Raw genomic sequence first — 24,390 nt, forward strand, 5'->3', positions numbered from 1 at the left:
AAATAATACTCCAGATGTTACAAGGAAGACAATATACAAGTAAAAAGAGACCATTATATTCATACAATGAGATCGATCATTGCAGTGCAGTAGCCCCAGGTCCCACACAACGTGGATCCCCGGTTAAGACATGACCTGTCTACTCCAAAGACGGAACTGTGTATTTGAAAACATTTTCAGGGTCAAATGACGATTTCAAAGCACGCAGTTCACGAGCTGAATCCCCGTAAACCCTGTTCACCCACTCGTCCGTCGAGACGGAATGAGAAGAGCTATAAATAGACACATACGACGTGGGCAATAACACTGCAGAACTCGAAGCAGCCTCTTCTACCTCCGCGGCAAATTTCTCAGCCCAAGCCTCGGAGTCATTCTGCTTTTCCGATGTGACTGAGTATCCAAGAATTTCAAGCATGAAATGAGGCTCTCGAGGCTCGAATACGGAAGTATGAATATGCGGTGTTGCAGAAGAACCACGAAGCTGATGAAGAGAAAACATTGCGCCGGGATCGGCAGGCAAATGCGCCAGGTTAGAGCCAATTGCCTCGGCAACTTTGGGTGTAATCCTGGACACATTGTATGTTCTTGAAGAGCCATAGACAACGCGAGGAACATGGGCACCCGCACCAGAGATCCATTCCGGGATGGTGGTAGGCTTAACCATGTTCATCTTTGCGGGACCTAGGGAGGCAATCTTTTCGCTCCATTTTTGGCCCTCTTCCAACTCGTCTGCAGTGCCGCTCCAAGCAAAGAGGAAGGCGAAGGCAAGACCACGAGGAGAGTTAAACGTCACTCGTTGGAGAGTGAGTTGTGGCGGCAGCGTCTCGGTATCAAGCAGATTATTGTAGGCGGTATTGATGTCGGTATACGACTTTGCTATATCGCTCGTATCAAAAATGATAGGCCCCGCAAGTAACTGCGAATGACATGAACAGTTAGAAATTTATCAAACTTCGGTTATTTTGGGAAGTAGGATTAGATCTTACAGAAGGAGCAGGGTAAACCCTAACAGTCACATCAACAATGACACCAAACACGCCACCTGCACCTCGGATACCTTTCAGAAGATCATTGTTGGCACCGATCTTAACGAGGCTCCCGTTAGGGTCCACCACAGTCGCGCCAATAATCTGATCGACCCCGAGACCCCACTTAGAGGAGAACGGGCCATATCCACCGTAAGAGGCCCAACCAAAATATCCCACATGGGGGATAGTTCCCGTGGCAGTAGCCACACCTTCACTCCAGAGCGTTTTGACCACGTCACCCTGGAGAATACCACCACCTAATGTCGCGGACTGTCGATCGTCCGCGACAGTGACAGAATCCAAGGCCCGTATGTCAATCAGCAAGGCATCTTGCACAAGAGCGCGGCCTTCTAGATTATGTCCACCTGAACGGATAGAGAATGAGATTGTATTAGACTTGACAAATTTGATCAAGGTTGCAACATCTTCAGATGAGTGTGGCTGAACAATTGCCAGAGGAGTATCAGGTCGCGAGCCATTCCAGACCTCGCGTGCGGTCGCAAACTCAGTAGATGAGGGTGGGATAAACTTGATGGTCGGGTGGCCTTGCAAGAAAGCTTCAACAGTGGCTAACTGATTGGCGGCCATGGTCGATTTTGGTTTAAATTATGGAAAATTCAAGATTTAGTCTCGATTGTCAGACCTCGAGTGGTATATCGAAGGTATGGGGGAGACAAAGGTCTGCCTGGATGGGAATGAGTTAATGAGTGGGGAAGATCAACACAGCTTACACTAGGTGCGAAGTGCGAAGCGCGGAATTCGGGATTGTGGATTCATAAACCCAATCTAGGAAAGGCGTTAGGCAATTTAGTTATGAAAAACAAATGTATACAGGATCCACACATAATGTAATGCCGTATTTCCAGGACTTACCATACGGTTGTACCGCCACCTGAGCAATGATTCAGCGCTAGTACATTAGCTGACCACCATGCTGCAGTATGTCCCAACGGACATTGCTCGGAGCAGAGCCCCCCTCATCAGCAAACATGTGCTAAGTTAGCACGCTACAATATAATCTTGGTTTCTTTTTAGCCGACGTTGACGAAATTCTACCTGGATAGGGATCTTGCATAATGTGAAACTCCTCTGTATGGAAAAGCCATGATCTAAACTGTCGTCCCATCACCATCATACCAAGATGCGGTTTCTTTTCAAAGCAGAGACTACTCCGTATTCTTTACTAAAAGATCATGATAGTAGTCATGATTTCGACAATGAAACTTCCGTTCAATCCACACCCGTTACTAAAACACTACGTCGATCCTACCTTTTAGGAGTCATTATGGTTGTTATGGTCATTCTAACTTTAATTGGATTATCGGTCCCTATAATCGTTTCTTCTCTCTCAAACACAGAAGAGTCTAAAAGCTTACGATTGCGTCGAGAGTGGAGGACACTCACCAAAACAGAGAAAGAATTGTATATAGATGCAGCAGTCTGTTTGACACAGACACCGTCGCGAAGGGACCCTCGGGTCACTATTCACGATGATTTTTCCTATCTACATGGTCGCATTGGGAACTACTGTAAGTGAAGATGTCTTTTACTTGGCAGACGAGGAATCGAATCTAAAGACGATAATCTAGCGCACAACGCGGCTCCTTTCCTCCCCTGGCATCGCTACTTCATTCATTCATACGAAAAGGCATTGAAAGACCACTGCGGCTTCAAGGGGACCCTACCGTGAGTGAAACATTCTTGCTCTTGTGATAGTCTTCCATTCAACTCAACGCATAGTTAGATATTGGGACTGGTCGAAAGATTATAAAAACGTCCTGGAATCCCCGATATGGGATATTGATCCCGGGTTTGGTCCGAACGGCGATATGACAGGCCCAGAGGGTGTTTCACATGGACATTGCGTCAGAAATGGTTCCTTTGCCAAATGGACTCCAGCTTACTACCAGGGAGATTACCGGCCACATTGCCTTTCTCGTGGCTTCTTTGAAAAGGCCGAGGCAGAAGAGAGAAGCAGGACGACAGTCAAGCCTGAAATCTTGGAGGCAGTCATTGCCAAAGAGACTGATTTCTTTAGATTCACAATGAATATCGAGGATGTGTCTCATATAACAGTCCCCTATCTTGTTCATGGCGATTTCCGGAGAATCACGGCATCAAATGGTGAGTTCACGTTTATTTTGCAATTGTCAACTTAATAGGTTCTGACTATGATTGTTTCTTAACAGATCCAGTATTTTTCCTACATCATGCTCAGATAGATCGCCTTTGGTGGAGTTGGCAAAAATACTCGGGAAATCGATTCTTGCAGTATAATGGGCCAGCTAGATATGACACCAATGAGGAAGCAAGTCTCACTGATTTGCTCGATTATGGTGGTATCCTGCCTTTTGACCCCAGTGTAGGTGATCTGATGGACACGGAAGGAGATCTTCTACGTTATCGTTATGATACAGGCGCGATTGGGGACCATTGAGTATGCCTAGTATATGACCACCTTGAAACACTGAATGTGACATGTCACAATAAGTAATATCATTCTTCGCTATTTGTTTACGGGGGAGTAAAAGTGACAATAAATATGGCCTATATGTTTTTCATTAATTCTAGCCGGCATTGCTCTCGATTGCCCGGGTGAAAGCCTCCAGACATTCAGCAATGCGGGCAACTGCGTGACTCCAAGTCTATGAATAGGAGTTTTATCCAGGTATATCAATGGCTTCAATAATGATTAATAAGTCCAGTTGGGTACACCAATGGATCCCTATGTATGTAACAAATACACTTCCCTTCCCAACTGTGATGCCGCTGGAAAAGAGTTTGCCAATTTCAACTCAGTCCAAATCACTAGGATTAGAGATTTCCTCTTGCATCATCTCAAGCTCATCTTCAAGCATAGTGACCGCAAAATCCCCAATGATCTCTTGAATAGGACCATGAAGCAATCCTTGTCGAGATGTGTCTGGTTGAATCTCCGTAAGGGCTTCCAGATAGTCAGTCAATGGGGCATAATCCACGACATCGCCCCAATTGCCTCGGTCTACACCATGCTGAGTCAGGAACATCTGCAGAGACTCTAATCCATCCTGCAGAATCCATTGCTCGAGAACTTGTTGATCTCCTGTTAGCCCCCGCGGCCGACCACCTGTATTATCATCGTCCCCATCAGCCGATGCATTCTCGTCTTGTCCATCAGCCCCCGCGCCCAAGCCAGGGAAATGAATCCCTCCATCATTCATCTGGCCCAGAAGATCACGGAGCCATTGCGGGCGTCCGGCTTCGGGTATCCGTGAGAGGTAGGACGGGGTAGGGTCAGACTGCTGACGGAAGGCTTCTGAATCATATGGAGGAAGAGGGTCTGATGCTGAGAGGCGCCCTGACACAAAGCGGTTGGGGAGATGGGTCGTTACGCTAGGGATGTCGGATAGAATGACATGGCGAGCAATATCCAAAGTGATCTCGGGTGGTTCGATTGGCTCAGGCTCCCCGGAGAGAGACTCTGCAACCTCCATGATCAAGGACACAGCCTCCGGAGTGTTCCAAAGGTCTTTAGCTCGATTCATATAGAGTTCGGTGAAAAGTTCGTGGGATCCAGTCGGGGGCATTTTACCCCAAATATGCTTGGGGATGTGTTGAAGATCCAGCTCTTGAGCCAGTCTATTGAAAATCCATGGGTAACGAGACATAGCATGACGGAGTTGCTGCCGAGTTTCTTGGGGTTTCTTCAAGCGAATGTAGGCCATGACCAAGGAACATTGGATATTAGGAAGATCAGCCCAGTCGCGGCTAAAGCGTGTTTGCGTGCACAGCTCTACGAACTGTGCGTATTCTCTGCCACGCAGAGCAAGCGAGTCGATCATTAATTTGATGCAATAGGGATCCGTGTCATTGAGGCTCAGAAGCAATTTGGCCCATTCATAAGCGGTTCGCCATGTGCCTTTCATGCCGAGATTTGCAATATATCTCCATCCCACAAGCCATAGTTCTCGGTTTTCTCCTTGTTTAAAGTCAAGCCTAGCCTGGCCTTCCTTCAGCCGGCTACCAAAGGAAGAGTGCGCCGAACGCCCGATGTTGAAAAGAGCTCTTTCCAGAAGATCGGCAGAAACAGCATGGTCTCCTTGATGTTTAGCAATCTCAGAGACCTGTAGAAGAGTAGAAATGTGGTAGGGATTGTACTGAAGATGCTGAATCAATCTTTGAGGGTCCATAGACTCAACGCAGAGATCAAATTGGTTTTGGATATCCGTGTACGCTGCATTGCGAAGGATCTTGTAGAGTACATCGCCTGAAGAAAGCTTTTCTGTTACTTCCATACCCAGTCCCCCACTTGGAGCTCGGGGCCATTCATCCTTTCCTTGCATAAGTACATTCCGTCGTAAAGTGACGCCTGCTAGACTCTGACCCCTGCTAGCTGGGCTGTATCGCCCTGTTAAAGCGCGGCCCAAATCAACGGTTTCTTCCCGATTTCGATCTCGACGGCGACCGGACCCTGCATCGTCGTCAAAATTTTCTAGTGCAACATTGCCGAATAGCCTTCGCATTTCATTCGTTGGATTCAGGAATTTGGATTCGATCGACAAAAGCTCGTCGGTAGTTTTGGGGAAGGAGACGCCTTGGCTGGAAGTAAGTGAGACTGAAGGGTCATTTCCATTCGAAGACGATCCCTTGACGGCGAGATCTTTCAGAGCTCGGTCAATCTCATCCAGTTCAGCCTCCTTTTTCCCTTTTGCTAATTCCGTAACGGCCGGTGCCTTCTTGGCCTTCTTCTTCTTTTTCTTCTTGTTCGCGCTTTTGGGGGTTGTTGGCTCAGGTGTAGGCTCGGGGGTTTGGACTTCCGGCGCTGCTAGCTCCTCATCAGGCTCCTCCTCATCATTATCGTCATCATCGTTCCCGGCATTTAGGAGATCGAAGGCGTTGAACTTGGATTTCGTGGGACGCGGGGCATCATCGTCGCTTGAGTCATCTTGCTGCTCGGCTTCGTGCAGTTCCTGTTCGCGCAGCTTCTGTAGTTTGCGAATTGCGCGCGACGACATTTTGAATGAATAACGTCAAGCGCCAACAACCACACAGAATTCAACACAACGTGATGTAGAAAAAGCTTCAAGATTTACTTGCGCGGGGAATGACGACACTTGCCCATTTTAGCTAGCGTTGCTCCGGAGGCACGTGATGTCTCTTATCATTTATCGCCGCGCTGCTCACTTGTTGTTCTCCGTTGTTCCAGGAGTGTTACTCTACGGGACATATCCAGAAACTGAAGTCCGGCACTGCTGAGACTTTTATCGTTTCACAAATTTTCACCTGAGCAAATGCGTCGGGCATTCGTCCAGACTTTCCGTACTGCTAGGCGACTCCCAGTATGGAAAGTTGCCGGTAAACGGCCAAGCCCGCTCTACTTCAACCAAAACCAGGTACGAAGCCTACGCCAATACTCCGGAGGCCGTCACTCGTCTTTCCTCCAAGCGCGTTCGCAATCATCCATGTATTTTCGCAACTTTGGCCTTGCTGCGATTTCGACTGTGGTCGCCTCCGGAGCTTGGTATGCGTACCAGGGTGACGGTAGCGCTCAGTCATTAGCAACACAGGTTCGAGCATTCGCCTCAAGCGCAATCGCATCTGCCCACGCCGAGGGCCCCCCAGACTCCACGCGCCGTGGCCTTCTCGTCAGCAACGACCAGTTCTACACCGCGACCCTTTCCCAGGACCAGCCGTTAACGAAAGAAACCGACGACTCAGACCGCCGCATGTTGAACATGTTGACTCCGGAACAAGCAACAGAAAAGCTGCGCAAGAATGAGGAATCTTATCTGGTTAATCGGGGTAAAGGAGTGGTTCGATACGATATAGTTCAGGTTCCCAGCAACTCGCCGATTGAGGATGACCACGCCGAACTTATCGTTGAAGTACCTGCATCCGTAGCGGCTAATCAGAATGGAGAACCTAGCAGTGATTGGTCATTTTGGGGAGTGTTTGATGGCCACTCGTAAGTGCTTTTTTCGCCGCTTCATACTCATAATAGGTTAAGGATTTACTCATAACATGCATAGGGGCTGGACAACATCTGCCAAGTTGAGAAATGTGCTCATTTCATACGTCGCCAGAGAACTCAATGCCACCTATAAATCTGCCGCTGCTGATCCTTCAGTATTGATCCCTTCATCTGAAGCTATTGACTCTGCTATTAAGCAAGGATTCCTCCGTTTAGACCACGATATTGTGAACGAGAGTGTCAACAAGGTTCTCAAGTCTAAGTCACGACGCATGGCTGCAGAACTCCTTGCGCCTGCCCTCTCAGGATCTTGCGCTCTTCTCAGCTTCTATGACTCTCAGTCTCAAAGCCTCAAGGTTGCGGTTGCTGGTGACTCCCGCGCTGTTCTTGGCCGTCGCGGCCCTAGCGGCAAATGGACCGCCAAGGCACTCTCGGAAGATCTTACTGGTGGAACACCTTCAGAGATCAAGCGCCTGCAAGAGGAGCATCCTGGTGAACCCTATGTGACCCGCAATGGCCGAATCCTAGGAAACTTGGAGCCTAGTCGTGCATTTGGAGATGCTGTTTACAAATGGACCAAGGACGTCCAAGACAAGATCAAGGGCCAATTCTTTGGTCGCACTCCCTCTCCACTACTCAAGACTCCTCCTTATGTCACAGCCGAGCCTGTCGTCACCACTACCAAGATTGACCCATCTAAAGGAGATTTCGTTGTCATGGCTACTGATGGTCTATGGGAGATGCTGAGCAATGAGGAAGTCGTTGGCTTGGTTGGTCAATGGCTCGAGCAGCAGCAGTCTGGAACATCCAGCACAGCTTGGTTGCAAAGCTGGTTCTCTTTCGGTGGCAAGAAGCAATTGCCAGTTGAGGCAGCTGGTGAAGCCTCTACTGCAGGCCAGCGACGCCCAATCCGCCAACAGCAATATGATATCCCCCCCCGCTGAAAGCCGCTTCGTAGTTGAAGATAAGAATGCTGCCACGCATCTTGTCCGCAATGCTATGGGAGGCAAAGACAAGGAAATGATTACTGCCTTGTTGACGCTTCCTGCTCCTTATTCCCGCCGTTACCGGTATGTCTTGATTCCAGGAATCAGATGACGTGCTCAATCCAAAGAGTTACACACTAACTTCCCCTCTTCTCAGTGACGATATCACCGTCGAGGTTATTTTTTTCGGCCAGGGCCCCGATTCTCGCACTGTCGAACGCAACGAGGAAGCCTGCGCCCCAGAAGAGACCCCCAAGGCCAAGCTTTAAACCCCGAGTCAATCATCTTCTTCGCGTATTCCTTCCATTCTAGGCTCATCCTATGACTCTCCTGTGAAAATCGCCTTTTTCCCACGATGGAACTTTCAGGCCGTTGAACATCCACTCTATCTTCTACTCTATCTTCACATTTACAAGTTTACAAGTCTCTACATACATGTCTTCTGCTGGTATTGCAATGCTGAAAGATGATCAACGGAGGTTTCGTCCAATTTTGATATCCTATCTACAAGCGCGTCCTTAATAACAAGAAATCAAACTTGTTTGCTGCATACCATCTCGGTGCTTTTCTATGCTCAAAGCCAACTCCGTAGATTACTAGCAGATAAAACCTTTGAAGGAGGCCACAGTCATCAAAATGATAGACAGGAACATCCGGATAGACGAATAAGTAACCCATTTTTAAGGGAAATAATAACTAAAGACAATCACAATGACGATATCTCTGTAAACAAGTCCATTGAAATGGAATTCAAGATTCTTCTAGTCCCTATCCAATAATATACATTTATACAAGGTGTTAGTTATACAAAATGACTCTTCCTCTGTAGCCCTTATCCTGAATGGCATAACCGCTGGATTAGTTGGGCTGATCAGAAGATTTCCATTAGCCGCTAACAGAGGCTGCCATGGCCAGTCCCTCTAAACAGCGAGTTGCGGCGCGATGTGCCTGCCGAATTAAAAAAGGCTTGACGAGGATCTGGTGGTGGTGGTGGTGGTGGGGGGGGGGTTGCACGAGAAGAACCAGATAGAAAGCAGCGGCAGCTTCCTAAGAGTCTATTTCAAGTTGAGTTTGAAAGGATCACCTGGACCCTGGAACTTTATATGCTTCGTGTTGTAAGTAGGAAGCGGTGGCCTCGAATACATGTACTTGCCCAACCACCAACTCTGCAAAGTCGCAATATTGGTACTGGCAATCCAATATATCATAAGAGCGGCCGGCATTTCGTAATACCACCCCGAGATCCCAACATTAAGAGCAAGAACTTGGATGAACATTCGAAGGCCATTGAAAAAGACACTCTGATACATCTGCAGCTTTGGCATATCAGACATTTCTGAAAGTGTGTTTTTCTTCCAACCCGTGTTTACATTCAGTAGAATGGATGCTGTGAGCATAACAGGTAGTGCTCCTGTTGGATCACTCGCTAATAAATCGGGAAACCACAGTGCACCTTCGCTGGCAAGTGACGGCTCCACGGTCATATTAAGAGACTGAATAGCTTCATCGGCTGACTCTTTTGTTGGCCTGAATAGTGAAAGTAGCCATGGCACGAGTCCGCTGTTATTCCCGCACATTCCACGGATGCCCTCCATAAGTGAGATCCAGACCGGTACCTGTAAGATCGGTATGACCTTAGCCCAGGATTTGACATGCCACCTTTGTTGCAAATATTTCGTCTGTTTTTGTGTAGCTTTCCATGCTTCGCCTTCAGGTCGGTTTCTATTCCTTGCACCCTTGTCGTAAACTTGTTTCCAGGCTTTCACTAGCGGTACGAGATCTCGTTGTCGGCGTGCGTGGACTCGTGTATGGAATTGTATTGGTAATCCAACGGCTGTTCGGACAAGCAACGCTGTCAGGGGAATAGAGGCGGCCCATGGGAGACCGGTGAAATTGTGTACACCATGGATTAGACCCGTAGAGGCATCTAATGCTACATTGATGAGATTCGGCGCTGGTTTGGTCGGGTGGAAGTATCGGATATGCGACGGAGCTATTTGAAGCCCAGAGATTCGTGATGACCTCAATGCTTTTAGGGGAGAGGTTCGTAACGAGTTCATGGCCACCAGTGGACCGAATCGAATCCCAGGCGATTCGAAACGAATTGGCGCACTCACTGGAATTGACTGAATTGATGTTGCAGTTAATTCGGAAAGGGAAAAACAGACTCCACGTCATGTGACACGTATGTAAGTTACGCTTTCTAGCAACACGTCAACTTCTCCAGTGAAACAGATAGATCCGTTTGCACTTCCTCACATCTTACTACTTTATAGTAGTATGCGAGGACACTGGTGACAACTGTGACTATGGCCTTTCTGTCAAATGCCATCATCGCCCTCGTGGTCCTTGCCACCTCCGCTCTCCTTCTTCCACGGTTAGCGGGGACTTTGCTCGGGTTAGTGTTTCGCAGTGCAGGCTGGCTGATCCGCCGACGGACACGATCGCGTCGGGAATATGTTATCGCGCGGGCGCGAATTGAAGAAGATGATTACCGGGCTCCACGGGCAAAGCGTTCTACGAACTCCCTAGCTCGGAGCCAGGCCGAGGATGAGGATTGGGAGAAGGTTGATAGCTCTGGTGGGGCGAAGACTTCAAGTAGCAGTGAGAGCGGGGAAGGATCTAAGAACGAAGGCGTCAGTTCTGATGACTGGGATGGCATTATTGGGTTCTTCCACCCATTTTGGTATGTTGTGCCTTCATCGCCTATCTACACGGGGCTCTTTGTTTACTTACACTATCGATAGCAACGCCGGCGGGGGTGGAGAACGAGTACTTTGGGAGGCTGTTCGCGCTACACAGAAGCGTTGGCCAAAGGCAATCTGTGCCATTTACACTGGTGACCATGAAGCTAACAAGACCACTATGTTGGAGAGGGTGGAAAATCGATTCAACATCCACTTGCATCCCCCAAGGGTTGTTTTGCTCTATCTCACCACACGGAAGTACGTGGTCAGCAACTCGTATCCGTATATGACGTTGCTAGGCCAGTCACTTGGTTCTCTGGTTGTGGCTTATGATGCATTTACACTACTTGTACCTGATGTATTCGTTGATACAATGGGTTATGCCTTTACGCTGGCTCTGTCCAAGTGGCTCTTCCCTACAGTACCCGTTGGTGCATACGTGCATTATCCGACTATCTCAACAGACATGTTGGCCTCCCTTGACGACCACACAGGCGTGCAAGGTATCAACTCAGGTGCCGGAAAGGGATTTAAAGGAACCGTGAAGCGTCGATACTGGCAACTTTTCGCACAACTGTATGGTTGGGTGGGACGCCAGGTCGATGTAGTCATGTGCAACTCCTCATGGACATCAGCGCATATCCGCTCGCTCTGGGGCAACGGGAAGAGCATCAACACCAGTGAAGGTGATGGAACCCCTTCCTCCCCAGCGGTTGTTTTCCCTCCAACAGCAGTCTCAGAACTCCAGTCGACAATCACCGTCGATGCGGAAAGTGAGCGAACCCGTCAACCAGTCCTGCTCTACATCGCACAGTTTCGACCAGAGAAGAACCACCCACTGGTATTGCGTTCTTTCGCACGCTTCCTGCAGGAGCGCACCCGTAACCCTGTTTTCGCCAATACCCCGCCCCCGCGGCTCGTTCTCATCGGCTCAGTCCGCCAAAACAGCCCCGATGAAACACATATCTACAATCTAAGGCTCTTGGCTCATGAACTAAAGATACGCGACCATACCACCTTCCTCTGCGATGCAAGCTGGCCCGCTGTTCTTTCACACTTGGGAACGGCTTCGATCGGCGTGAACGGCATGTGGAATGAGCATTTCGGTATCTGTGTCGTCGAGTACCAGGCCGCTGGCCTTATTTGTGTGACTCATGATTCTGGTGGTCCACGTGAGGACATCGTGATTGATCTCGGTGATGGAGCGACTGGATTCAGAGCCGAGACAGAGGAACAGTTCGCTGCTGCGTTTGAAGCGGCGCTTGCACTTCCGGTTGAGGAGAAGATTGCTATGCGACAGAGAGCGAGACGATCGGCGTTGCGTTTTACAGAGGAAGAGTTTGGTAAGAAGTGGTTGACTCAGGTTGAGAAGTTGGTTCAGGCGTCGCGGTAGATACACGCATACCGCAACTTGTATTTTTTTCTCACACTCTGAGTTGTCTTCAGTCAACCTTTTACTTGCTTGCTTTTTCTTTCCTTTGCCATAGATGAATATCTAATACCCTCTTTTGGTCAGCATCTTGTAAATATCTGATCTGATGTTGTTTGGTGGCTTTGTCTGTCTGTTCCTTGCATAATATACCCTTTAATCCATATAAGTCTTTTATCTGATCAATGGTCCTCTATTCTAATGGCATAGTGTTTTGATTTATATGGGGTTTGTAGGTATCCGTCAATCTAGTTTAATATGTCCCCAGAGATGGAAATTTCCGGTAGAGGTGAGGGGACTTGACATTTGAAGAGAAGTAAATCGCAAATTGTTCATATTGGAAGGGTGGATAAATCCCCCGAGGTATATCAAGAAAATAGACAAACATCCAAAAGTAGCACACGGGTATGATGGGAGTGGAAGGATGCAAAGCTTAACAATACTCCCTTTTCGCAGATGAATATAGAAATAAGAGATACCGAACCTAATCGTAGGCCAGAGAAAGAAAATATGGTCATGATGGGCCATGAAGAAGAAAGACAATTGCGTACTTGCAACGAATGTCGTCGGTGTATCAAATAAAAGAGAGCCAGAAACCCCATGCCACCCGTTGACGGGCGGAGACGATTGAAGAAAACGCATAAATGAAAATAAAATGGAAGAAACTCAAAAACAAAGGATCCAACCCAGTCTCGAAACCTGTAGATCAACGCCAACCCCTTCTCTATAGAGCACAAAGGCCACAGAAGGAAACTGAAAGAGCCAGTTTCAAGCATAAGTCAAGTCAAGTCAAGTCAATGAAAAATATCATGGAGCGGTTTAGCATATTAATGATTGTGTCAAGGCACGCACGCAACCCCTAAGGATGATACCTTCTCTGCTATCCAGCGCATTTTTGATCGGGGTATCCAGAGTCGCTTGGATGCAGGTCATGTTATTGGCCCCAAGAGTTATTGACTCCATACATTTCAGCCTGGTTATTTCCATAGCCACCGCTCATGCCAGATACACTACTCATGCCCGACTCGTCTTCGTCAAAACCATATTCGCCGCCAGAGCTGGCATCGAAGCTACTGCGGCCACCAATGTCACCCGGGTCATCGCCGCCAGGTGCAATTTGGTCCCACTGCAGAGTTTGGAGAGCAGGGTATTGAGCGAGCAATGCTGCAGGCAGGACAAAGTTGCCTGAAGACTGTCCATCCATGCCAGGAACACTAGGCATAACCAAGGGCTGTGGGACGGGCTGTAGATGACCAGAGGGTTGCTGTTGCTGTTGTTGCTCCATGAGAACTCTTTCTCTTTCTTGAGATTCCTCGTCCAGCAACGGTTTGATACAAACACGCCCTGCCTCAGAACGGAAATGGCGACCTAGGGCATCGGCACGTGCGAATCGGCGGTTGCAACCCCATTGACCTCCTCTTGAGAGGTCACCCCGACAAACGAACTTCTTTTCGCCTGAATGGAGACCTTCGTGCCGCTTCCGATCATGCTGTCGAGCGAAGGCTTTACCACAAACAGTACAAACAAACGGCCTTTCATCTGTATGAGTTCGAAGGTGGGAGCGCAAGTTATACGCGCGAGTGAACCGTTTCGGACACAAGGTGCATTGGAAAGTGGCTGGGTGCTTTTGGACGCGCTTTGAATCACCAGGGATGGCCCCGGGGCGCTGGGGATCTGCTAAGTCCAGAATGTAATTTCGGCTTTCAATCGAGGACGTTGAAAGGCGTCGATTTGATCGGGAGGGTGAAGCTTCCCGCGAGCCAGGACTGCTCCTAGAGTGAGGAGATAATGATCGCGGTGAAGTCGCGGCATGAGCCTCAAGACTAGTTGCTGAGGTTGCGGGAGACCGTGAGCGAGAAGCAGGATGCGCATATGGGTCAGATTTACTGCGGACACGAGATCCTGCAAGAATAATAGATTAGTGGATTGATAAGCGATTAAAGCGGATATAAAACACTCACGCATCGCCGGGGGGCTCAAAGAGTCAAAGTCGGCAGCCGGTTTTGAAGGTCCAAAGCTGGGATTTCGTGACGGAGGAGCAAATTCCACATTGATTGATGGCGGAGCCATCTGTGATGCTTGTCCAATGTCGGACCCATTGTTGATTGCGTTCATTATGTCGTCCGGAGCCATCCCATACATCTCCGTTGGAGCATTGGGGAATTGATTATTGAGGTTAGGGGACAAATAAGGTGCATTTGGAATCATTTCACCTCCTTGTTGAGGCATAAGCTGCGGCGATATATAAGGACTATGAAGCGGGCTTATTCCCTGCTGCTGTTGTTGTTCCGAAAGTGTGAAAGATTCAATGCCCAGCGCATTGTCATAAAGCGCCGGGTCATTCTGAGGTACCAGTGAAGGAGACGCATTGTTCTCAATGCCTTCGTACTCGTGCTGGGATAAGTATGGCGAGTGGTTGGCTGAGGATACTTCGGACACTTCAGATGGCGCTCTGCGATGGCCATGAAAAGCCGAATGGTTCATCACGGACTGCCATTCTTGATTGGATTGCACACCAAGATAGGCGGCAGTGGCTGGATCCAAGGAAGCGTGTCGCGAATGCTGAGGCGTGTAATATGTGCCTGGCGTGGAGCCAGGGGGTGACATAGGGCCAGGCGACGACTGCTGCGGGTCTTGCGACGATGGATGGGAGGACGCGGAGGGGTTGGAGATGGGGCTGACCAAATCAGCGGGGTTGACAGCTTGGTGTATGGATTGTGGTCGCTGGTGCATCTGAGGATCCAGTAACAATGACGAGTCATACTCTGAAGCGTTGACACTGTTCGGACTATGGTTTTGGTAGGCGGAGAAGTCCATATCGGCGGTAGCAGTGTTGAGCATATTATAGTTATCCTCCGGCTGAGGTGGTCGGTAACCCCCCGATGAAGGGTCCAGCTGGCCGACCAGACTTGCGTCGAATGACTGCGAATTGGGGATGTTGCCAGGGTTCATGTTTGGGGGGAACGATTGGTCGCCGGGCGGGGCAGCAGAGAGATATGCGGAGGGATAACCATAAGATTCCGGACCTCCCATCGCAGCATCGGGATTGACATTATTGAAGGCAGGGTTTGTCGTAAAGGTAGCGGACATGGATGGGTCGAGACCGAGGCCAGCCGTCGGATCTAGGTACTGCTGAGAGTGGGGTGATGGGCTCACGCTGCGATGCTTGGAGTCCGCAGACGAGGCACCATGACCCTGAGAATGATCGTGAGACGCCATGATGGCCAGACAGAGACAGTGCCCAACTAAGCGATCAGGCGCCGGATAGAAAGGGTGATGTCCAAGTAGATCAAAAGGGCCAAGGGTGCTGTCCAGCGCGTTCTCAAGTCGGTGTGAGGTGTTAGAGTGGAGGGCGGCGGACAGGGAACGCAGGGAGGAGCGGGGATGGGAAAGATAGGCGGGACATTCGCAGAAAGACGAGGAGCAATACACACACGCGCGCAATGTCAGCAGCGATGCTTATATCCTTAATGATGCCCAGGCGGACAATGCAACAAGAAATGGGATTAAATGGTGATTTCACGTGCACAAGGCGGTCTAGGGATGATTTGAATTTCGTGAAATTTTGAATTTCTTCTTCGTTGTGGCCCTGATCGTCTGGTTGGATTGTTTATGGCCCACTTGGGGAAATTGAAGATTTCTGCTGTTTCAAGCCTAAGTAATCATGCAGATAATACAGATAATAAAAAAAAACAATCCCCTTAAAAAGAGGGTTATAAGACTGTGCATATGTCTCGTACTATATCGAATGGTGATAGTCCACAGTCTAATTCCCCCACATCTTCTGATAACAGATAGAAGATACGGACTTGCGATCACTATTTTTAAATCTAGCTGGGTCTAGGTAGACTCGTTTCTCTAATGTTTACAGAAAAAGGTTCGTCAATCTTGTCCTCGTAGTTCTTCAGAATTTCTTGGTGGGGAGAAGGTGACAGACTAATACAATCAAGTTCTAGTTCTCTCTTGCACAGCCACGCAGCTGAAATCCATGGTTGACATTGGATCAGATCAATACCCAATCGAGGCTAGTGAGCGGCTGACGTTGGAGGGGTTGAGTTAGGGGCCGCTCAAGGCAGACTGCGACCATGCGACCATACAACAGTCTGCCTTGTGACGTGTTTCAACTTTCTATTGCAAGCCTATAGATCCCAAAAATATCTAGGTCAGAAACGTGTCTGCCTCCGTGAAGAATTGAGAGTTGAATCATAATTCACAATCTAGATCTACTTTCTACCTTCTCCGTACTCCACCTCGTATTATGAAATAGCCACAGGGGAAAATAACCTGGCTAACCCCAAACGTTCGGACTGCTCGGGTGAGACGTCGCTTTGAATGCTGACCAGTTTCAGCCTTATCACTGCTTGACTATATAAAAATACGGCCCAAGGTGTTCCAAGTTCGTACTTGGCACGGAATCAGTGGAGAAGTATAGACATCCTCCCAAAATTCTTGAACCCCAACCAACAGACTTCTGATACGAGGATAATACTAAGGAGCTGGATATGTCTGATCTTTATAGCTTGGAAATAGCATGCCTAGTACATAACGGCTACTAAGTGGTTTTCCGCCCCATACATATAGTCTTTATGCGCAGTAGCCAACTGGAGCTGCTCGTGCGTACTAGTAAACAGGGGTATATACTAGTAAATATCCGTGAAATCAAATTTGTTTACTTATCATCATCGCTTCTAAGTTTGCGGATAATTGATGCCTTACGATTTTGCAAGGATCATGATGGATTCGGAGTTTGGTGCACTCGTATTAATCACAGCCACAGCCGGAAGATATAGTATGGATCTGAGCCTATGTAGCTCCGACCTCAGGTCTGAATCCTGGGGGAAAAAAGAAAGAAAGAAAGAAAGTTGAAGGAACTTGGCTATATGAGAACTTGAATACGCAAGCCACTACCTACCATCAGATGAGCAGAGTCTCTTCAGCAGGTTTATTTACACAATAATTTGAAGGTTCAATGTTGTCACTACCGCGGAGAATGCCTCCGAGGTCCCGTTTTGGCATGTTCCCACAATGCACTCGTGACATCTAAGGCTTTATTAACTCTTACCATCATGACTATCGGCCTTAATACCTCCAACTAATAATTCCGGAGCACTTCCACAAAAAATGCTTAATTTGCTGAAGAAGGCGGGCACCAATCGTCATCTCGGTCCTCCGGGGCCTCGCTGCAAGTCCCTCCCGAGAATCGCTCCGTGCGACTGCATGACCCATTTTTACTCCACATTATCTCCGGTCAAATACATCCCCATAATAAGGTCTATTGACAGGATGTACATCATTTCCAAGTTTATGCGTGTGTCTCACCAGCTTAACATTTCACTTCCAGGTTGTAAAAGTAATTAACCGTCCACTTATGCTACATACTTCTTTGCCGAAAATTAACCGTAATGGATGTTAAATACCTCCATATGGTACTGTGAAATTACTTCTAAGAATCTCGAAAGACAATCCCGACTATTAAATAAGTCGCCCTCTTCCTCCTCATCGCCCCCTTCTTTTATCATTATCAACCTATCACCATGCCTGGCGTACTTTCTCGTCTGGCAGCCCCGGCGGCTCTTCTTTGCGCGTTCAACCTACCTTTTACCTACGCAGATCAAACAACGAAATTCACAACTGATCTTCAATCCGAGATTTGGAATGGCTGGGGTGTATCTCTGGCCTGGTGGGCTAATATATTTGGAGACCGAGAAGACTTGGCAGATATTGTTTTCACCAGAGATTCGACCTATTGGAGCCCGAACGGCACGACTCTTCCTGGTCTGGGGTTGAACATCTTAAGATACAACGCAGGTGCTTGCTCGTGGAATACAATCAATGGCACTGTCAAGATGGTCCCTTCGGCAAATATCCCCGCTGCGAAACAAATGGAGGGGTACTGGTTGGATGGATTAAGCACCGATCCTAGTTCCTCTAGCTGGAACTGGACTGTGGATGCTAACCAACGCACCATGATGCTTAATGCACAGACAAGAGGCGCCGATACCTTTGAACTCTTTTCCAACTCGCCAATGTGGTGGCAACTCAGCAATTTGAATCCTAGTGGTGCTTCTGGTGGTGGAAGTAATCTGCCAGCATCGCAGTATCAGAATCATGCTATTTACCTTTCTGCGATTGCGAAATATTCTCAGGATAATTGGGGTCTTACTTTCACTTCTATTGAAGCATTTAATGAGCCTGCCTCATCCTGGTGGGTATCTACGGGAACTCAGGAAGGTTGCCATTTCGACGCTTCTTCCCAGGCGTCTCTTATCCCCATTCTCCACCAGGAGATGCAGTCTCGTGGTCTGGATCAAACAATTATCGCTGCGTCAGACGAGAACTCATTTGAGCTTGCATTGGATGGCTGGGACACTATCACCGAGGCAACTGAGAAATCATACGTCGGACGAGTAAACACACACGGCTATCAAGCCCTCTCTGGTCCTCGATCCGATCTTCGCGCAGCGGCTACCGAGGCAGGACAATTGCTCTGGGACAGTGAATACGGTGATAGCGATGGCACCGGTGCTACAATGGTACGAGTCATCATGGCCGATCTCACAACGCTGCAGCCTAATGCCTGGGTATACTGGCAGATCATCGATGGCGGTGGTTGGGGCCTCATAGATGGCGACATTTCATCGAACACTCTCGATGGTGCCACAACAAAATACTATATGCTGGCACAATTTAGTCGACATATTCGTTCAGGAATGCGTATTCTTAACGGCACCTCAAGCAATGTTGTCTCGGCTATCGATGAGGAAAGTGGAACGCTTGTGATTGTTGCGGCAAACTGGGATGACGAGCAGGAATTTAACTTTGATTTGACGGCATTTTCTAAGGTTCCGGCTGATGGAACCAAAGTTAGTAGTTGGTTAACTGATACTGCTGGTGACAAGCTTTATGCTACTGGTGATAGTGTCACCATTGAAAAGGGGATTATCTCGCTCTCAATTGCGAAGGATACTGTTCAAACATTCGAGATATCTGGCGTGACGGTTTAGATTCAGATGTTGGGGTTTCTAATTGGAGAATACATGGATCTTCATGAGAAATCATACAAATTCAAGCTTCTATTCTAAGACGTTCAAACCATTCAGATTTTACTCAATCCTAAAGCTGGAAGTAGCGTTTATCACCCGTTGCCTCTGCCTTGTAAGGACCATTCAATCCCTAAGAAGTATCAGCTCTGGGTTCAGGCCTCGAAAGAAAAATCAAAAATTACGTACGGCACCCTCTTTTGGCTCAATAAAAAGACTCTTTGCTTCAGCAATTACAGAGGATTTCTCTTCATTGCTCGGCAATGTCTCAATGCGACCATCCATCCAAGCCTTTCGGCCTTCTAGTTTCGTTATGTTTGCCGTCAAAACAAAATAAGAGTTCGCCATCGCAGGATTGCGATAGTCAATGTTGAGATTGGCAGTGACGGCCACTTTCTTCGAAAAGGCAGGACAACAGCATCGCGTTAGACATTCGTCTAATAAGGTGGCTAGAAGGCCTCCATGAACAATCCCATCATGGCTGCACGTCTCTTTGCCAAGATGTATGATCATAACCAAGCTCTTTCCAGGATCGGAAAACACGTAAGGCGCCACGGTTATCTTCTTAGGTCCGGCCAGGGCCCCCGTGAGAAGGTTTTGGGGTCTCAGTTCCTGGGGTATGGTGAGGTGGGGTCTTGACTCGGTGTATTTAAGATTTTTGCGAAGGGCAGATGTTTCAGCATGGGAATCAATGAAGTTTTCAACCTCATTTTGTGAGTCGTCTGTTGCCCACAAGAGCTGGAAAACCTTTATCTTTGGGGCTGAAAGGGTAGTCGCCATCGTAAGAATAGTATATTTGGAGATTTAGTGTTCTTGGTGAGACTTGCTCATGCCCTTTTCAACAAAGTCAACTGTAGCTTCATGGGTTGACATCCATGTATTTATACCCGTGGATCTTTCATACTAATCAATGTATATGGTTATTCGTGGCCGATGAAAGTTCCTGCGAAGTACACCTCCCAACTTCGATCGAACTCAGTATTCGCCTCCGAGTTGAACATTCCATGCCCCGGGGCAAGATGAGCTTATTTCATTTGCCAGCCGAATTTCGCAATCCATCACAGGACTTAACATTAGATCTAACACGCCGTGGAAACCTTTCCCTCGTGCCCAGCATGTGGTTATCTGCACGGGTGGCATGCCATATTATCGAACAGCTGCGATTCGTACTTCAAAATTATCGCATAAACCAACCAAAGGTCCACCATTGAGGGTTGATATGGGGAATTTGAGTCATAGCGATGTGCTGCATTGAACTTTGACGGTGATGATTGGTAGTCATTCATGTATATTCTGAACAAATCATCCCTTCTGTACCACCTTTGATCCCTTGAAGAATGCCAAAATGAGTGATTACGCAGCTTTACCATGTATCGACCAGATGCAGGTCTCTGGAATCTCATATACTGCCCTCATCCTAACGTATATCCCGATAAAGCCACTCCTTACTATTCTATAGACGATGATTCATTGCTCATTGTAGAGATTAAAAGAATGATAGGGAGAAACCGGCTAAAGAGTGCGGTCGCTGATTACCTGCATATGCTCAAAAGCGTAACATCCCTTCTGTACTACCCTACTTATCCTAACACGGGATTTGTGGGTCTCAAAATGTACGTGGACCGAAAAGGTTGCAGATCTATACTCAAAGTTCAAGTTATACAACCGCTGCTCTCTCGGCCAATATCGTCATTCTTCTTATTTACAGTATGTGGGTGCCCTATGGACTGGATCCAGATGTATTGGCATGTAGTCTTTTTCACCGTCTTTAATCTCAGAATTCTTGATTTCATCATCCAATAAGGAATGAGCCTTCTGTTTTTTGAGACTATTTATCTACACCAAAGCGTTGCGACCCACCATTTATCGGCCAATTCTAATCGTTATCTGTGGAACGGCAAGGTATACGTCGTCGGTAACCAACACCAGCAATCAGAATAGGTTCTCAATTTTGCCTAATGCTTGGTGCTGTAGGTCTGGAATTGCGGAGGGTGGAGTAGACCTAGACCGACAATTGAAACCAGCGCTATGAAATTGTTCGGTGGCACAGTATGTACGGAGGGCTGGGACTTTCCGAAAAATGTAGCATTCCTCGTGTTTTTTGGGGTTATTTAACAACAGTTGTGGCGAGATCTATACCATGAATGAGCTGCTCATTGAGTGTTAGTATGATACTAAACAGACTTGTGGGATAATGGCGTACTTTGGGCCTAGTAAGATGGCATGATCGCGATATAAGCCTACGTGTGCGCCGCCTGTTGTAAGGAGTAATTCATTTTTGGCAGTGTTGACGTTATTAACGACCAGTTCATAGGTCATAAGACCCAACAGAGATGATATTCAAATGACATTCATGATATCATAGGCGCGAAGACATTCAATTTCGTCCGCTTCAACTACCTTTCCATAATTAAACTTCCTACAACTCTCCCAGTGTAGTAAGACTCGCATAAGCCTCATCGTTTGCTGTGTTGACCAACAAGTTATCCGAGCAACTACTTCCCAAGCCCGCATTATCGATCCAAGCAGGCTCCCAATAATAAATACCCAGTCCTCCAGTGACCGCTTCAATCACATCAGCCAGCTGCTCCAAAAACTCTGTCTGTCCAGCAACAGAGAACGGAATGCTCTTTAAATCCGATGGGAATGTGTACGCCGGATCAGGGCATGAGACAGGCCAGTTAGTCTCTACAACAACGAGATCCTTGCCATAGGCCGAGTACATGTTTGTCAGACTGGTCTTCAATGCCGAGAGCGTAGCACTTGAGCTGTAGAATGGGTAATATGACACTCCCATGTAGTCGAAGTCCGATGAGACGAGATCCGTGCTGGAGGCAAGAACCTCGTTGTAGAAGTATTCCTGAGTAGCCCAGTCCCAGCCGTTGTCCAAGTGGATCATGATCTTAGGTGTTGTTGCTAGGTTTGAATCTTTGACACCCCAAGCTCCGGAGTGGAGAAGACTGGCGATATTGTCGTAGTTGGGTGTTTCGCCGAGAGGCCAGAGGAGTCCAGCGGTAATTTCATTGCCGATTGAAACGATGTCGACAGTGAGGTCATTTTCAGCGAAGGTGTTGCAGACCAACAACGTATAGTTGTATAGTTGCCATGCCAGGGTGTCGATGGAAGTAGTTGACCATCCTGAGGGAGTTGTCTTGAATAATTGGATTTAGTATGAAAATGACATTATATGGGAATAATGAACAAATCCTGAAGTCTCACTCACCTGATCACTTGGGTCCGCCCATGTGTCACTTAGATGTAAATCAAGGTAGGTGGTCATCCCTTGTGCCTGGATTCTTTTCGCGAGCTCGATATTGTAATCCAGATCATAGTCACCAGAGCTTGGGTTTACCCAGATGCGTTGGCGAACTGAGTTGATACCTGCGTCGGCGAGGATAACTTCCAGCGCCTCAGTTGTGCCAGCTGAATTCTTGTACGTTATCCCGGCGTCATTTTCGATGATCAGTGATGAGACATCAGCACCGCGAAGAGAAAGCTCCGCGTAAGCAGGAGCTAGGAGTTGGGAGGCGAGAAGGAATAGAGAAAGCATGATGGTTGCTTCAGCTCGACCTGTTTGACAATGAAAGACTGCCTTGATACTTGCTAAGGTATTCTTCAGAACTTCGGAGCTTGGTGATATAATGCCTGGAGACAGTGTGAGGAGAATCTGGGAGGCTCCTTTTATATTATTTCGCTTGGCAGGAGCTCCTCCTTGTCACTCATTGACGAAAGAAGAGAGATTCTCCATTGAGTATGAGGCTATTTCCCTTCTGTCGAATATTTGTCCGGAGACGCTTCTCTTTGCGGACTAGCACACACGGTGAAACACCCATGGGATGGTGCGGCAGGTGGGGATTCCGGGATTTCTGAAGGAAATATCTTGCGCTTGTGGAGCTGTGCCCCACCCTTCATCTCAAGATGACTTGGACTTTTGCTCATTCTCCCTATATCTCTGACAGCTCACTCTATGATACTTTTCAAAAATCCGGCAATGGAAGTGGCCGGAGAATGCCCACGGATTATTTCGCTCGTGCTTGTTTTCTCTTGGACGCCTTTGCCGATCCCCGTTCGTAGCTTAACTCTATACCCCACATTATCTTGTGAGATGATCTGTCGATGAGGATTATTGGTGGAATATGATATTCAGGCTGGATCGGTTCTATAAGCGAGATCAGAGACTGACGTATGTTTAAGAGAGAAAACATCAAGGACTTCCCCCGCCGGAGGAAAAACTGGGGGATGGAAGTTGTTCCCCAACCAATGAGCGAATAGACAATCTTTCATCGCGTGATGAGGCGTGCGCATGCCATGCCTTTCTCTAGACATACATTGAGTGCCACGCACTGCATAATATACCAAATTAAAGAAAGTACATGATCACCCGTGACGCTAAATTGCCAGTCCACGTAACGGAAAAGCCAAGATACCGACGTAATCACCCACATGCACCTTTATATGCAGAGTATAAGCCATTGACTGTCTAAATCCTCCCTTCATCCATGTAATATGCCAAATCTCCCATACCATGCTCATCACGGACACTTTCTCCGTTGCCAGGAAGTTGAATCGGTTCTTAGAGCGATATTCGATATTGAAATGCTCCCCACCGATGTTTTCGAGGGATTCCTTGTAATGCAACAAAGATCCCGGGTATAAACCTGTGATCAAGGCGGGGTTTTTTTTCGTTCTTATACCAAGAACGGCACCCATAGGACCAGGCTGTACGCTTTAGAAGCTCCTGTGCGTATACATTGTAGTCCTCTAAAGCGTCGTACTTGACATTGATGTATCTGTTGAATAAGTGATTAGGCTAGACCTTACCGCCTCATGAAGAATCAGGAAAACCTACTTGATATCTTCACTGGAAATCTTATTTACCCATCGCAAGTATAGTCACACGTCCACGACATCAATGTATGTGCCGTTGGGTCCATTTATCATGACGTAGTTCGGCATTGTATCCACATGGACAGAAAAGAAGGCCTCTGTGTTGTTTTTCCAGCGCTCGTCTAATCTTTTACCATTCAGACCAATCTGTTTCCAAAAAGAATCCAGTTTACATCAGACCCGGTGGCACAAACAATCCAATCAAACTGATGTTCGCGTCCGCCGTTAGTCTTCATTCAATTTTCCGTGATTTGCTCGATGGGTGTAAAGCTCATGGTCGCATTTGAGTTATGAAGTGCCTCTAAATAACCATCTCCCAGTGTCAAGCGCCGACAGCCGGCAGTGAAACCTATAGAAAGCATCTTGGATACAACTTCGGGATC

The 24,390-nt window shown here is 47.7% G+C and overlaps 10 protein-coding genes across 10 annotated transcripts; 4 read left to right on the top strand and 6 right to left on the bottom strand.

The window, feature by feature from the left end:
- Positions 1–139: 139 nt before the first annotated feature.
- On the bottom strand, positions 140–1,616 carry N7478_013302 (FAD-binding oxidoreductase; the record flags this gene model as incomplete). Its single annotated transcript, XM_056929512.1, has 2 exons — positions 140–916; positions 987–1,616. 2 exons carry the CDS (start codon positions 1,614–1,616, stop codon positions 140–142), a joined length of 1,407 nt encoding a protein of 468 aa, XP_056772874.1.
- A 697-nt stretch (positions 1,617–2,313) lies between these two features.
- On the top strand, positions 2,314–3,465 carry N7478_013303 (uncharacterized protein; the record flags this gene model as incomplete). Its single annotated transcript, XM_056929513.1, has 4 exons — positions 2,314–2,557; positions 2,618–2,714; positions 2,773–3,152; positions 3,251–3,465. The coding sequence occupies 4 exons, from the start codon at positions 2,314–2,316 to the stop codon at positions 3,463–3,465; spliced, it is 936 nt and encodes a 311-aa protein (XP_056772875.1).
- A 358-nt stretch (positions 3,466–3,823) lies between these two features.
- N7478_013304 (transcriptional repressor TCF25 family protein) lies at positions 3,824–6,022 on the bottom strand (the record flags this gene model as incomplete). Its single annotated transcript, XM_056929514.1, has 1 exon — positions 3,824–6,022. One exon carries the CDS (start codon positions 6,020–6,022, stop codon positions 3,824–3,826), a length of 2,199 nt encoding a protein of 732 aa, XP_056772876.1.
- A 276-nt stretch (positions 6,023–6,298) lies between these two features.
- Positions 6,299–8,233, top strand: ptcF (type 2C protein phosphatase ptcF; the record flags this gene model as incomplete). The annotated part of the gene is made up of 4 exons (XM_056929515.1): positions 6,299–6,972; positions 7,037–7,748; positions 7,873–8,048; positions 8,122–8,233. The coding sequence occupies 4 exons, from the start codon at positions 6,299–6,301 to the stop codon at positions 8,231–8,233; spliced, it is 1,674 nt and encodes a 557-aa protein (XP_056772877.1).
- A 786-nt stretch (positions 8,234–9,019) lies between these two features.
- N7478_013306 (putative mitochondrial export translocase Oxa2) lies at positions 9,020–10,024 on the bottom strand (the record flags this gene model as incomplete). The annotated part of the gene is made up of 1 exon (XM_056929516.1): positions 9,020–10,024. The coding sequence occupies one exon, from the start codon at positions 10,022–10,024 to the stop codon at positions 9,020–9,022; it is 1,005 nt and encodes a 334-aa protein (XP_056772878.1).
- A 249-nt stretch (positions 10,025–10,273) lies between these two features.
- Positions 10,274–12,044, top strand: N7478_013307 (alpha-1,2-mannosyltransferase ALG11; the record flags this gene model as incomplete). The annotated part of the gene is made up of 2 exons (XM_056929517.1): positions 10,274–10,650; positions 10,712–12,044. The coding sequence occupies 2 exons, from the start codon at positions 10,274–10,276 to the stop codon at positions 12,042–12,044; spliced, it is 1,710 nt and encodes a 569-aa protein (XP_056772879.1).
- A 970-nt stretch (positions 12,045–13,014) lies between these two features.
- crzA (putative C2H2 transcription factor Crz1) lies at positions 13,015–15,299 on the bottom strand (the record flags this gene model as incomplete). The annotated part of the gene is made up of 2 exons (XM_056929518.1): positions 13,015–13,982; positions 14,042–15,299. 2 exons carry the CDS (start codon positions 15,297–15,299, stop codon positions 13,015–13,017), a joined length of 2,226 nt encoding a protein of 741 aa, XP_056772880.1.
- Positions 15,300–17,614: 2,315 nt separating this feature from the next.
- On the top strand, positions 17,615–19,084 carry N7478_013309 (glycoside hydrolase superfamily; the record flags this gene model as incomplete). Its single annotated transcript, XM_056929519.1, has 1 exon — positions 17,615–19,084. The coding sequence occupies one exon, from the start codon at positions 17,615–17,617 to the stop codon at positions 19,082–19,084; it is 1,470 nt and encodes a 489-aa protein (XP_056772881.1).
- A 109-nt stretch (positions 19,085–19,193) lies between these two features.
- Positions 19,194–19,900, bottom strand: N7478_013310 (PaaI family thioesterase; the record flags this gene model as incomplete). Its single annotated transcript, XM_056929520.1, has 2 exons — positions 19,194–19,253; positions 19,310–19,900. The coding sequence occupies 2 exons, from the start codon at positions 19,898–19,900 to the stop codon at positions 19,194–19,196; spliced, it is 651 nt and encodes a 216-aa protein (XP_056772882.1).
- A 1,639-nt stretch (positions 19,901–21,539) lies between these two features.
- Positions 21,540–22,670, bottom strand: N7478_013311 (arabinogalactan endo-1,4-beta-galactosidase; the record flags this gene model as incomplete). The annotated part of the gene is made up of 2 exons (XM_056929521.1): positions 21,540–22,271; positions 22,344–22,670. The coding sequence occupies 2 exons, from the start codon at positions 22,668–22,670 to the stop codon at positions 21,540–21,542; spliced, it is 1,059 nt and encodes a 352-aa protein (XP_056772883.1).
- Positions 22,671–24,390: the final 1,720 nt, after the last annotated feature.

Source organism: Penicillium angulare (assembly GCF_028827245.1).
Source record: "Penicillium angulare strain IBT 27051 chromosome Unknown utg000012l_segment0_segment0, whole genome shotgun sequence".
NCBI lineage: Eukaryota > Fungi > Ascomycota > Eurotiomycetes > Eurotiales > Aspergillaceae > Penicillium > Penicillium angulare.